General features: G+C 43.6%; 1 protein-coding gene across 16 annotated transcripts in view; it reads right to left on the bottom strand.

Moving 5' to 3' along the window:
• Positions 1-1800: 1800 nt before the first annotated feature.
• The window catches only part of camk2g2 (calcium/calmodulin-dependent protein kinase (CaM kinase) II gamma 2), a 357622-nt gene continuing 344271 nt past the window's right edge, over positions 1801-15151 (bottom strand). For all 16 annotated transcript variants that reach the window (XM_072583442.1, XM_072583443.1, XM_072583438.1 and 13 more), the window contains 3 exons: positions 11998-12092; positions 7210-7455; positions 1801-4069 (listed from right to left, as the gene is read on the bottom strand). In XM_072583442.1, the coding sequence (XP_072439543.1) occupies positions 7223-7455; positions 11998-12092 (328 nt within the window). In that variant the 3' untranslated portion in view covers positions 1801-4069; positions 7210-7222. The remainder of the gene's footprint in view (positions 4070-7209; positions 7456-11997; positions 12093-15151) is intronic.

Here is a 15151-nt window from a genome sequence, read left to right as displayed (position 1 = left end):
AGTCCTGTTTTACTTCTATGTTAACCACGATGTGAGGGGAAGTTCCCTATTTACAATATTCTCTAGGAATTACCAGTTTACTATACATTTCAACTATGTCAAAGATTCTGATTTATTTTGTTATTTCAATGAGATGTAATTTGGAGGTGGCTGATGTTGGACTTGGGTGGACAAGGTCAGAAGTCACATGACACCAGGTTATAGTCCAGCAGGTTTACTTAAAGTCACAAGTTTTTGGAGCAATGATCCTTCGTCAGGTGGGGGTAGAGGCTACCTGATGAAGGAGCAGTGCTCCAAAAGCTTGATTTCAAATAAACCTGTTGGACTATAACCTAGTGTCATGTGACACTGACTTTTCACGAGATGTACTAAGTACTGAGTGCCTACCCCTTACTGCCCTTAATCTGAGTGGCTTGCAAGAATATTTCTTTGGGTGGTTAAGAGTCAACCACATTGCTGTGGGTCTGGAGTCACATGTAGGCCAGACCAGGTAAGGATGGCAGATTTCCTTTTCTAAAAGACATAAATGAACCAGATCCCTGAAAGTTGCCACTTGGGTTGATAGGGTTATTAAGAAGACATATGGTGTGTTGGTGTTTACTGGTAGAGGGATTGAGTTTCGGAGCCACAAGGTCATGTTTCAGCTGTACAAGACACTGGTAAGGCCGCACCTGGTGTATTGCGTATAGTTCTGGCCACCGCGTTATAAGAAGGATGTGGAGGCTTGGGAAAGGGTTCAGAGGAGATTTACTAGGATGTTGCCTGGTAAGGGTCTTACAAGGAAGGGCTGAGGAAACTGAGGCTGTTTTTGTTGGAGAGAAGAAGTTGAGAGTTGACATAATCAAGATGTATAAGATAATCAGCAGATTAGATAGGGTGGACAGTGAGAGCCTTATTCCTCAGATGGTGAAGGCTAGCATGAGGGGACCTAGCTTTAAATTGAGGGGTGATAGATTTAGGATGGATATCAGGGATAGTTTCTTTACTCAGAGAGTAGTAGGGGTGTGGAATGGCCTGCCTGTAACAGTAGTAGACTCGCTGACATTAAGGGCATTTAAATGGGCATTGGACAAACATATGAACAATTATGGAACGGTGTAGGTTAGATGGGCATCAGATTAATTTCACAGGTCGGTGCAGCATCGAGGGCCGAAGGGCCTGTCCTGTGCTGTAACGTTCTATGTTTGTTTACAATGCGTAATTGTCACCGTTATTGAGAGAAGTTTTTAATAGTGAGTGAATTTAAATTCTGTCAGCTGTCACGGTGTGATTTGTGCCTTATATATCCAGAGCAGTAGCCTGGGCCTCTGCTTTATCAGCCCAGTGACAGTACTGCTACAATGCTCCCACTAATGCTGATTAGCAAAGTCCAAAATCTTTAGCCAAAATAAGGCTCCTGATTAAGGGCTTATGCCTGAAACGTTGGTTCTCCTGCTCCTCAGATGCTGCCTGACCTGCTGTGCTTTTCCAGCGCCACACTCTCGACTCTGATCTCCAGCATCTGCCGTCCTCACTTTCGCCTAGACTAATCAACATGCCTAACCTTGCTGCAGGTGAAGAAATTGTCAGTTTGGAATAAATAATTACTGTCTCCCACATCATGATGACACTTTTAACATTCCAAACATATTTCAGTTTGTAGTGGGGATGAAAAGTCGATCAAACGCTGAACACACATGGGATAACCCCATACCAGTGTGACACGCACACATCTCTGAGAAGCTTTCCAGCTGGTCCCTTTCCCCAGGTTGCAGAGAATGAGATGCTACAGGCTCAAAGAGCAAGACAAACCCAGACATGTCCACAGAACTGTGTTTATTATTTTAAAAGTGCGAGACACACAGAAACAGGTTACATTTAGGTAACTAAAAGTATTGAGTCTCAAAATGAGTGAAACTTGGCGAGACTGATTCAGGTATGCTCTCAGGAGCACTGGGCTATTGTTGCTAGCTAAAAATGGGCAAATGCTGGGGATTTGGTCTTTGTGCTTAAATCACTGTTCAGTGCAACTGGAACAGATGAGTGTTTCCGATTGTGCCTGTGGCTTTTCCTCTTACTCAGCCCACCCTGAGAGAGGTGCAAATGACGTGACTTCTGAATGCAAGACTAGTTTTATTTCGCAATCATTCAAAGTGTAGATGAACTACGAGATGAAGCAAAATGGCAGAATGGCTTCCAAAATGTAACATAATAGTCCCAACAAGGACAACCCCAAATAGTATCTGACTTGATCTGTTCTACCAGGAGGCTAAAACCCTGCTAACCTGTCCTATTGAATCACGTTGACATTGGCCAATCTTGAAGTAATGCAAAACATATGGTTTGCAATTGGAAGCTGCAGAGACTGTGACTGGTTCTGGTGAGACGTTTGAGTAAGGACAACTACATTCAGTTTCACATATTTTGGACTCTCTTTTTTAGTGAAGTAACTGAAAACACTGAATACCGCGTACTCTTAAAAGTTTTAAGAATGCTCCTTACTAATTGACAATTTTTTTTTGCCAGACAAATTTAAGCAGGTTTAAGGTAAACATCCATCGACTGCAGCGGTTAAAACAAGATGCATCGGTTCTCTTTTTTTATTAAATACTTTTCTTTAAAGATCAAGTCCTATAGTAACAAAGCTATGAAGATCTACCAACATTCATAACAAACAAACACTGGATTTTTTTTAATATCATGCAAAATCCTGCATCAATTGCCTTATTTAAAACTATAAGATATTAGCCCCATAAGATACAGTAACAATGCAATTAATTTACGTTGCCTCTTTTAAACAGGAATTTTATCATATCAAGCTCAGGCTTAAATTATGTAGTACATACTGTCCAGACTGTGCAAGATTGTTAAAGATGCAGAACTAGGTACATCATTATTTTCTGTCAAGTAAACACATACAGTGAAAATATTGACCATAAACAATACATGCATAACCTCTGTAAAACTGCATATATATTTTTAATGTGTGACCATTTTCTCCCAAGGTGGCCAGCCCCCTCCCAGTTGGCACAGTGGTGCCTATTAGTGTAAACACCCTGGGCCTCATGATTGATCTTATACTCCGAATAGGATACTGTTATCTCACTTAACATCGACACTATACCTCGGTGACATAAGGCAGAGTATAACCTGCAGGCAGCTCTAATGGTCGTGATCAGTAACTAGATTACAATATACTGCAAAATTCTGTATGCAAATGACTCACCATCTTTTAAACCAAAGATAAATTTACTGCACTTAGGCCACGACAAGAACTTCAATATTATACATTCATATTAATTCTGCTGCAGAGAACACTGGAAGAAAAGTTAACAGATGAGAAAAAAATACTTCTTTGTTTTCCGTGTGTTCCATTTTAAGAAATGAGATCACAGCTTCACTTTGCAACAGGCTATTAGGAGAGAGAAAAAAAAATACAATTGCCTAGAAATATTATTATTAATTTTTTTAAGTTTCAGTTTCACAGAACAGCGATGTCTTGGCCTTCAACAAATGTTGCTTAACACACTGCAGGAGGGTCCTTGACTTAACAATCATCATCTTTAACCCTCAGTGACAGAAGGACTTACAATATGCATGGGTACCCTTCTGACATTTTGACTTGAACCTACTATAACAATGTTACTCTCATAATGACAGTTACTGATCAGAGTTAACCTTGATTAAATCTCGACAAGAATGGTATATTTTCTTTCTTTTTTTTTAAGTATAAAAAAAGAGAGATCTCTGAGCACTACACCAGCTGTTAGTTTTGTGACTTTTAAGTTACTTTATTTTCAAATTATGGATGTCTGTACTTTGGCAAGTAACAGGTTCCGAATCTACTTCGTTTGAACCACTGCCATCGAACAGGTAAGTAGGTACACATTACAGCAGCCATTTTATCTGTACACCTCCCATACAGCAGAAACAAACACGATGGATCCATGAAAACAACAAATAGGCAGCCACCACAGCATCATACACATGCAGATTGGCGCATGGCGCTGCTGTTTTTCAAGAGTTCACCACGACAGTGATCGGCTCCAGTCCATTACTTAGACGAGAAGTCTACTCCAGCACCTCCAAGCTGCAAAGCACAACACAACACAGGTTAGGCCTATGCTCGCTAGAGGCTACAAGAATGACAGGAGATCTAATCAAGGTACACAAGATTGACAAAGTGAACGTAATCGAGGTGTACAAGACTGACAAAGTAGATATAGAGCGGATGTTTCCTTGTGTGGGGCATTCTAGAATGAGAGGGCACAGTTTTAGGATAATAGGTGGCAGATTCTAAACAGAGATGAGGAGGAATTACTTCTCTCAAAGGGCCATGACTCTGTAGAATTCACTCCCCCAGAGTTGGGCAGTACGGTGACTCAGTGGTTGGCATCGCTGCCTCACAGCACCAGGGATCCAGGTTCGATTCCACCTGTGTGGAGTCTGCAAGGTCTCCCCCTTTCTGCGTGGATTTCCTCCGGGGGCTCCGGTTTCCTCCCACAGTCCAAAGATGTTCAGACTAGGAGGATTGGCCATGCTAAATTGCCTGTAGTGTCCAGGGATGTGTAAGCTAGATGGGTTAGCCATGTGGAATGCAGGGATAGGGTGGAATGCTGTTCTTGATCGATCAAATGGCCTACTTCCACACTGTAGGGATTCTATGAAGAACATTGAGTAATTTTAAGGAGGAACTACATTTTTAGTTGTTTAAGGGTTATGGAGACCAGGCAGAAAAGTGGAGTTTGGGCCAAGATGGGATCCACCATGATTGTATTCAATGGCGGAACAGGCTCGAGGGGCTGAATGGGCCTACTCCTGCTCCTAGCCCTTATGTATTCACTTTGTATTTCGTGTTACTGGGCAGCATCCGAGTGAACCCAGTGCACCCAAAAGCGCACAAATTTAAGGGAATAAAGATCCAGTAATACTTGGGAATGAATGTACTGCAGCTCTATTTTGAAGTACACAAGACAAGTTGGATCAGTATGTGTCATTTGTGTGTGTTACTGCTCTGTTTTCTTCTGGGATAGACTCTCACAACTGTGCCAAGGCTTGCCATTGCATTTCCCTACTTCAGCAGCACAGCTACAAATTAAACAATGTGACTATCGGGTCATTCCCCACTCACCTCAACCTCTCCCAAAATAGCAAAGTGCTCCTTCAAATACTCAACAAACTCCGGTGAATCTCTTGTCTTTAACTTACTGAGTGCTGGAATTTGCACTCCTTGTGAATGAAACTAGATTGAAAACCAGCTATTACATTGCAAACCATGAAGTCAAATCCAAATGTTTTCATTTTTGTTCATGTGATGTGAGTGTCTCTGCCTAGGCCAGCATTAACTGCTCATTGCTCATCTTAACTGCCTTAGGTACGGTGGTGGTGAGCTGCTTTCTTGAACTGTGACATGAAAAGACACCCAGAGAGTTATTAAGGAGGGAGTTGCAGGTTTTTGACTCAGCGGCACTAAAAGAATGGCAATTTTAAAAATAATTCACTCATGGGACATGTAGAGTGGGCAAGCATTTATTCCCCATCCCTAGTTGCCCTCTGGAAGGTGTTGGTGAGCTGCCTTCTTGAACTGCTGCCATCTTTGGGGTAAAGCGACATCAAGGATATTGTTAGAGAGGGAGTTCCAGGACTTTGACTCAGCCACACTGAAGGAACGGCATATATTTCCAAGTAAGGATGGTGAGTGGCTTGGAGGGGAACTTGGAGGTGGTAATCCCATGTATCTGCTGTCCTCGTCCTTCTACAAGAAATTGATTGTGGGTTTGGAAAGTGTTCCCTAAGGTTCTTTGGTGAGTTGCTGCAGTGCATCTTGTAGATGGTACACATGCTGCTACTGACTGTTGTTGGTGGAAAGAATGGATGTTTGTGAGTGTGATTTATAAACTAAAGACGTAATTAATGCTGGTTGGTCAAGTTTGATGCAATGTATCTGTTTAAAGAGATTCACAATTGCAATATGGATATTCCCAATTTCGCTAATCTGTCTATGAAGCTTCTATAGTTCTATGAGAATAGAGTGAAATTCATCCACTCTGAACTGCTTAGCAGTAAGCTGGTATGGATATAATCAGCTAAATTGCCTCACAACTTGTGCCATTGTAGGTTTATGAGTTCCCTTCCTGACACTATGTCAAAACTATGATCTACAATACATCAGGTTTACACTCCCTGCTTTTCCCAGCCGTCAAAATCTAACCTTCCTGATTTCCGATCTTAACAATTTGTGCTAACGGTCTGAATTGTCACTTCTTTCCCCACTATGAATAAATCAGAATGAGATTTAGTCTTTCCTTTAGAATATACATTTAGGTTAAAGCTCCCTTTAACACATTTCTTTACAAAATCACAGGAGTGGTATAGCACAGGAGGAGGCCGTTTGGTCCATCATGCCTGTACCAGCTTGTTAAATGAGCATCATGACCTAATTTCAATCCTCCATTTCTTCCCAATGCCCTTGCACATTCTTTTTTTAACCAATTAATCCTTCAACACCTTCCTCAGTTGAACCTGCCTCCATCACACTTCCAGGTAGTGCATTTTATACCCTAACCACTACAGTGTGGAAGCAGGCAATTCAGCCCATCAAGTCCACACTGACTCTCCAAAGAGCAGCCTACCCAGATCCATCCCTCATCCCTATAAACCTGCATTGCCACCTTTGGCTAATCAACATAACCTACTCATCCTTGGACTCTATGAGTAATTTAGCATGGCCAATCCACCTAACCTGTACATCTTTGGACTGTGGGATTAAACCAGGAGGATGCCCACACAGATACATGCAGAATGTGCAAACTCCACACAGACCTGAGGGTGGATTTGAACCCAGGTCCCTGGCACTGTGAGGCAGCAGTGCTGACCACGTGAGCCACTATGCCACCCTCTTTAACTCACTGAGTGAAAATGTTTTCCTCACTTCACTCTTGCTTCTTTTGCAGATAACTTTGAATATGAAGTGCAGACTCCGCTGGGAGACTTGCCTCCAAAAAGCCAGTTCTGATACTGGAAGGACAGGACGCACTCTGTGCCCTTTACCCCCTTTGTGGCATATTCCTGGAATGAAGTCCAAAGTGGCAACATACCTAGTCAATACCTCACCCTTGCCGCCACACCTCTCGCTCAGTGTCTGTGCTGTGGCTGTCTACCCGACCCTCAGCCAATGAAGAGGGAGAAGAAAACACCTTAATGGGTGACCAGGTGTGGAGATGGTCCTACCTGCAGAACGTATTCACTGAAGTGGAGCAGCAGGAGCTCCTGAGCAGTGGAAGTGTATGTTCTGCCACTTGCCCTCGCGACGATGCCAGACGCGGGTTTCCTCAGATTGCGTGGTCCTTGGCCTGCCCTGACTGTCAATGTACTGCGTTAGCCGGATGTAGGCAATACAGGCAGCATCCTCCCCGATCAGATGGACGTGAGGGTTCAGGATCGTAGTGTGGATTGGCTTACTGTTCTTGGACAACACTGAAAAATGATGTGGCAGTTAAAGAGCTGGACTGTTTGCACACCCAGGCGGAAAGCAATCTGTCTATAAAGCCTGTACAGTTTTATGAGAAAAGTTTACTCTGGACTGCTCGACACTGAGCCAGTATGCTTCTAATGAGTAGAATGGTCCCCCAACCTGTGACATTATGACTTGACGAGTTCCCTTCCAACCACAAGATCAAAACTGTGACCTACAATACATTAGTTTTTTTACACTCCATAGTTATTTTTTAGCAGTCAATTTCCATGCAAACCCAAAGAGCTGAGGAAACTGGCAATCAGAAGCAAAAACAGAAATTGCTGGAGAAATTCAGTAAGTCTGGCAGCATCTGTGGATGGAAATCTGAGTTAACATTTCAGGTCCAGTGATTCACCCTCAGAACTGATGGTAGCTAGAAAAAATTTTTTTTTATGTAGAAGTTAGGGTGGGGGTAGGGGTTAAAAAGTAAAACAGGTGGGGATAGAGCCCAGAGCGAGAGAGAAAAAAGAACTATTGGACAGACAAAGGATTGGATAACGATCAGCCTGGGGGAATGAATGGCGAGCTATTAATGGGGATTAGTTGCTGACAATGGGTTGGGTGTAATAGCAGACCATGTGATAACAAGGCCTGGTGTGTGAGGGTTGGGTAAGAACATGAAGAAGGTGCTTCAAGCCCTAAAATTATTGAACTTGACATTGAGTCCAGGAGGCTGTAGAGTTCCCAAGTGGAAAATGAGATGCTACTCTTCCAGCTTGTGTTGAGCTTCACTGGAGCACTGCAGCAAGCCGGAGACAATTTCAACTTCCTGGTTTCCACTCTTAACAACTTGTCCAATTTTCCAACTTGCTTGATTAGCATTTGAGATTTAGTCTTTCCTGTATCATATTCACTTTGATTAAGGTCCCCTTTAACATACAAGTCATTCTTTAACAACGTGTGTTTTGTTCAATGCAATTTGGCTGGAATGCGATTGATGAATTGGGGAATGGTTTTTAAAAAAATGCAAACTCCCGTAGGCTATTACACGATTTCTGTGAGATCCCAAACAAAGGAATTTGAGCAGCTGGAGTGGCTTCCAAGTGTGTGGATAGAAGATCAATCGAGAAAGCAATCTGGGACCACCTTTCTCATCACAAAATGGAAAGTCTTATCAATTTATGAGCACTTAAGGAAAAGCAGAATGGCAGGGCCTCCAGAAAAAGGCCATTCAGCCCATCGTGCCTGTATCGGCAATCAGCCACATTTGTTGGAGGCAGACACAAGGGGAGCTGCAATCAGATTTTTTGTTTAAAACTGAGATCAGTGGAAAAACCAATGATTGTTTTCTTTTTAGATATTATGCTCTCTCTTGCTCAACACCCTAGTATCAGTTACATAATCTGATGCTCAAGCTGGAGTTTAATTTAGATAAATGGGAGGTGTTGCATTTTGGTAAGGCAAACCAGGGTAGGACTCATATGCTGAATGGTAGCCTAAATAAAGAGACCTAGGGATACAGATGCATAGTTCCTTCAAAGTGGAGTTGCAGGTAGACAGGGTGGTGAAGAAGGCATTTGGTAGGCTTGCCTTCATGATCAGAGCATTGAGTATGGGAGCTGGGATGTCATGTTGCAGCTGTACAGGACATTGATGAGGCCACTTTTAGAATTCTGAGTACAATTCCGATCTCCCTCCTATAGGAAGGATGTTGTTAAACTTGAGAGGGTGCAGAAAAGATTTACCAGGATGTTGCCAGGATTGGATGGGCTTGAGCTATAGGGAGAGGCTGAATAGGCTGGGGCTGTTTTCCCTGGAGCAGCACAAGCTGAGGGGTGACCTTATAGAGATTTATAAAATCATGAGGGTCATGGATTGGGTGAATAGACAAGGTCTTTTTCCTAGGATGGGGGGGAGTCCAAAACTAGAGGGCATAGGGTCAAGATGAGAGGGGAAAGGATTTAAAAAAGACCTGAGGGGTAACTTTTTCCACATAGAGGGTGGTGCATTTATGGAACTGCCAGAGAAATTGGTGGAGGCTGGTACAATTACAGCATTTAAAAGGCATCTGGATGGTTATATGAATAGGAAGGGTTTAGAGGGATATGGGCCATATGCTGGCAAACGAGACTAGATTAGGTTAGGATATTTGGTTGACATGGACCAGTTGGACCGAAGAGTCTGTTTCCGTGCTGTATGGCTCTGTGACTCCAAACACGAGGATAATATTATGCATTGCCAGCAGAAAACAGCAGCTATCTACAGGTGGGTCCATGATGTTATAGCCACAAGCATTCTTGCCTACACATTTCCATGACAACCGCATTCCACCTTCCATCAAGCAAGTAAAACTCTCCAAACAATCAGGAAAGCCCTCGCATTCTGCTTTTCACCTTACCATTTTCAGCAGAAAATGGTTAAAGTTCAGGCGCAAAGCCTGTGAGATTTTGAGCACTGGATCCACAACAGTGTCCATTCACAAACTTTATTTAGAATTCAGAATTGCAATTTTCCACTTGTGCATGTGGTTGGTGGCTAATATATTCACAGAGGTTAGATCAGTACAAAAAATAGTAATGGCAGAACAGAATCGATGGGCCAAACTGGCTAGTTCTCCTCTTGTGGTCTCACAATTTAATGCTTAGAGATGAAGAGTCATGCTCCAGCTCCACTTTCAGATATACAAGATGAGCTTGGGCCAAAAATGTCAATTGTAAAGGTTACTGGTCTTTTCTTCAGAGAAACAGACTATATGTATTTTCCTCACATTTGTAGAGTCATAGAGATGTACAGCAAGAAACGGACCCTTTGCTCCACTTCATCTGTGCCAAACAGATATCCCAAATTAAGTTAGTCCCATTTGCCAGCATTTGGCCCATATCCTTCTAAACCCTTGCTATTCATGCACCTATTCAGATGCTTCTTAAATGTTGTAATTGTACCAGATTCCACCATTTCTTCTGGCAGCTCATTCTAAAAGTTAGTTTAATGGCGACAATGGCAATTATTGCAGAAACTTAGTTGGTTCACTGGTGTACGTTAGGGAAGGAAATCAACCGCCCTTACCTGGTCTGGCCTACAAATGACTCCAGACCCACAGCAGCATGGTTGACTCTTAAGAGCACTCTGAAATGGCCTAGAGAGCCAATCAGTTCCAGAGCAATGAGTGACGGGCAACAAATCTCAGCCTTGCCATCATTACACATGTCACATAGGGTGGGCACTTTGGCACAGTGATAGTGCTGCTGTCTCACAGCACCAGGGACCCAAGATCAATTCCACCCTTGGGTGAATGTCTGTGTGAAGTTTGCACATTGTCTCTGTGTCTGCGTGGGTTTCCTCTCCCAGTCTAAGGATGTGCATGACCATGCTAAATTGCCCACGGTGTCCAGGGTTGTGAAGACGGGGTGGGTTAGCCATGGAAAATGCAGGGTTACAGTGGGGTGGGTTGGGTGGGATATTCTTCAGAGGGTCAGTGAGGACGTGACGGGCCGATTGGTCTGCTTCCACATTGTAGGGATTCTATATCAGAGTAAAGAAATGGGCTTTATTTCACAGGGTCTGTGCTGAGTTATCATGCCTCAGACCAGAGACCTTTAGGAGGTTGAAGCCTTTGGACAAAATTTTCAAAAAATCTTCAATAAAAGACAAAGTTTTGTCCAGTGTAATGGTGATGGATAGCATGAGGGGACATAGCTTTAAATTGAGGGGTGATAGATAGATGTCAGAGGTGGTTTCTTTACTCAGAGAGTAGTAGGGGCATGGAACACCCTGCCTGCAACAGTAGTAGACTCGCCAACTTTAAGGGCGTCGAAATGGTCATAGGATAAACATATGGATGAAAATGGAATAGTGTAGGAGAGATAGGCTTCAGATTGGTTTCACAGGTCAGCGCAACATCGAGGGCTGAAGGGCCTGTATAGCGTTGTAATGTTCTATTCCCCTTCACCACATTCCAAACCTAACATAACACCCAGGGGCAGCAGGAGACCATTTGGCCCCTTGAGCCTGTTCTGCCATCTAGCAAGATCATGGCTACTCTGACTATAATCCAAAATTGACATTCCCACCTGTCTCAAAAATCTTACATTACAAGCTCTTGTTTAACCAGAACCTAGCTTCCACTGCTTTAAAAATATTCATTGCTTCCTGGTAGTGTGTGGATTAGAATACGCGCAAACAGGCAATCTACTAATCTATACATTGTTCATTATTGTCTATCATTAAGTGAACAAAACTCCTTCAATTTTGCTGAACTGTCTGCAACAATGTAGTTAGAGATTTTAAACATTCTGACACTGTCTCAACTTCATTGTCATGTTACATGTATGTAACAGACAACATAACTTAAATCCATTGACTATCATAGAGCCATACAGCACAGAAGTGGACCCTTCACAGGTGACACTGAGGGCAATTCACTAGTAAATAAAGGTGGATCAAAAAGCATGGACAATGTGTGACATGTGGGGATATGGGCTATATTAACAGTATGCTGCTACATTGGAGGACAGCTGGTGTAATGCAAATCTTTGCAGTTCAGAACGATATCACATACTTACAATTCTCAAAATAAAACTTGTGAAAATCCATCCCCTCCACAAGGTTCCCAAGGGCTTCAGGCTCAAATGAGGTCAGACCTGGGTCACAGATTTTCCTGCAAGATAAAAGGCACCTATTTACCCTCAGAATCATTACAACAAGGTATTATTTCTTCGGCACAGAGTAAATCATATTTAATTGACAAGAAAATCTTCATAAAGACACTGCCTTAAATTAAGATGAATCTATATATGTTGTTGGAACTCCTGAAGTTAAGATGGATGTATATGTAATCTTGGAAATCCTCACCGCAGACAGCTGTGGGGGAGAGTCCTTGTGTCAAATGACACAAGAGTCCCAGATACTTTCTTTTAATAAACAAATGATTATGAAAAGCTTATTGTATAACGGAAAATGTAGAGAGGGTCTTAGGCTGCGTCAGCTGGGATTCAAGCAGGTAGCACTCTTGCCTGAGTCAGTGAACCACTTCAGAGTCCAGGCTGATAATCCTAGCCCTGTATTGAGGGAGTGCCCTGCTGATGGAATACTGCACTGCTGAAGTGCTGGACTGATGGAGAGCTGCACCGAGTAAGGGCTGGACTGAGGGAAGGCTGCGCTGAGGGAGTGTTGTACTGAGGGAGGGCTGCGTTGAGGGAGTGTTGTACTGAGGGAAGGCTGCGCTGAGGGAGTGTTGTACTGAGGGAAGGCTGCGCTGAGGGAGTGTTGTACTGAGGGAGGGCTGCGTTGAGGGAGTGTTGTACTGAGGGAGGACTGCACTGAAGGAGGACTATACTGATGGAGTGCCACACTGGGATTGCTGTACTAAGGGAGTGTTGCACTGAGGGAAGGCTGTGCTGAGGGAGGGCTGCACTGTGGGAATGCTGTACTGAGGGGGCACTGAACTGAGGGAGGGCTGCGCTGAGGGAGTGCCACACTGGGATTGCTGTACTGAGGGAGGGTTGTACTGACGGAGAACTGTGCTGAGGGAGGGCTGTGCTGAGGGAGTGTCGCACTGAGGGAGGGCTGTACTGAGGGAGGGCTGCATTGTGGGATTGCTGTACTGGCAGAGTGTCACGCTGAGGGACAGCTGTACTGAGGGAGGGCTGTACAGAGGGAGTGCACACAGAGGGAGAGTCGCACTGAGGGAAAGCTGTACTGAGGGAGTGTCACACTGAGGGAGTGCGCACTGATGGAGGGCTAGACTGAGGAAGGGCTGTATGGAGGGACTGCTGTGCTGAGGGAGTGCACACTGAGGGAGGACTATATGGAGGGAGTGTCAGGCTGAGGGAGTGCGCACTGTGCGAGTGCCGCACTAAGGGAGTGCCACGCTGAGGGAGGGCCACAGTGAGGGAGGGCCATACTGAGGGAGGGCCGCATTGAGGGAGCGCCATACTGCAGGAGGGCTGTGCTGAGGGAGGGCCATGCTGAGGGACAGCTGAACTGAGGGAGGGCTGCACTGATGGAGGGCCATACTGAGGGAGGGCTGTACTGAGGGAGGGCTGTACTGAGGGAGGGCTGTGCTGAGGGAGGGCCACGCAGAGGGAGGGCTACACTGAAGGGGGTGGGTCTTTGACCAGGAATCATAGTTTCAGAGTAAGGACGTACTAATCACGTCTGAAATAAGAAGCGATTACTCCACTCAAAGGGAATTTGGTTGGAATTCTCTACTCCAGAGGGCTGCACACACAGGGAGTCATTAAATATGTTCAAGACAAGGAATGATAAAAAAACCAGATATTAAAAATATTAAGGGTCATGAGGTTAATACAGGCACATGGCCTTGAGGTTAATTAGCCATAATTATTTGAATAGCAGAGCAAGCTTGAAGGGCTGAATGGCCTACTCCCACTCCTATGTGCCAATGTTGTAACCAGTACTTCTGCCTCAAACAACACTTAAAGAATATAAGTGATGGCCATCATCACATTGCTGTTTGTGGAGTTATGTTTCCCCCTATTATGTCCGTGGGGAACAAAAGGCTACAAAATGCTTTGGGATGAGATGAAGAGATCTGAGGTGCTACAGAAATTCAAGTCAATCTTCATAAATACACAGCCTATGTCATATTTGCGGGAATTTTTTCCCCTGTCTAGGTTAGCATTGCTAAAGAATAGGTTCACACTGTGTTCATTAGTCTGTAAGACTTAATCTCTCCATTAGCTTCTGGGAATTGAGATTTATTTTATCTGAATACATCTTCATTACCTTCTGCTCTAACTGAAATGCTCAACTTCCTTTCCACTTTTTCTCAACAGCTCTGCATTAACTTGAAAGGCTACCTGACCTTCTCATCATCATCAGGTGATGCAGTCCTCCAAAAATTGATTTAAATTAGGATTTAAATATTAATATTAATATTTCCATGACATTTTCATGGAAATTATGCTTCAGCTTCCAGACATCACCTTAAGAGAGTTAGAATTGTAATGAAATGAAGCAACTGGAAGAATGGTCTTCTGCATCGACTTCCAGACAATGCTCCTCTCACAAATAATGGAGCATAAATATTTACAATTATCCAAATTTGAAAGAGCAGAACCACATATCCAGCCAGTTATCCAGCTGGAATAGTCTTGTGTTTAGCATACATCACACTTTGAGCTGTTAGAATATTATGCGTCTGATAACCCAGCCACAATGCAAGTTAATGTTACATACAATTTATTCTGTATCTGCTTTTCTATGATCTTATTCCCCTGCCAAGATTCTGATTACAGGAACAAACGTAGGCCATTCGACCCCTTGAGCCTGTCTCACCCTTCAATGAGATCATGGCTGGTTTTGGCCCAACTCCAAATACCTGAATTTGGCCTTTATCCCTTAATAGCTCTGATTAACATAAATTTATCTAACTGAGATTTAAAACTAACAATTAATATAGCATCAACTGCCATTTATGGACAAGAATTCCAAACATCCACCATCCTGTGTGTGTCAAAGACCTTCCTAACATTTCTCCTGAATGGCCCTAATTCTCAGACTATGCCCCTTTGCTCTTGAAAGCCCAACCATCCTTCTCTACCCTGCCTTTTCCTGTTAATATCATAGAATCCCTACAGTGTGGAAGCAGGCAATTTAGCCCATTGAGTTCACACCTACCCTCCAAGGAACTCCTCACTCAGACCCAAACCTCCTATTCCCATTGGTAATCCATCTAGCCTGCACATCCCTGGG

This window comes from Chiloscyllium punctatum, chromosome 13, assembly GCF_047496795.1.
Source record: "Chiloscyllium punctatum isolate Juve2018m chromosome 13, sChiPun1.3, whole genome shotgun sequence".
Classification (NCBI taxonomy): Eukaryota; Metazoa; Chordata; class Chondrichthyes; order Orectolobiformes; family Hemiscylliidae; genus Chiloscyllium; species Chiloscyllium punctatum.
Note: the sequence above shows the minus strand (reverse complement) of the source record. Positions and strands in the feature narration are given on the sequence as shown.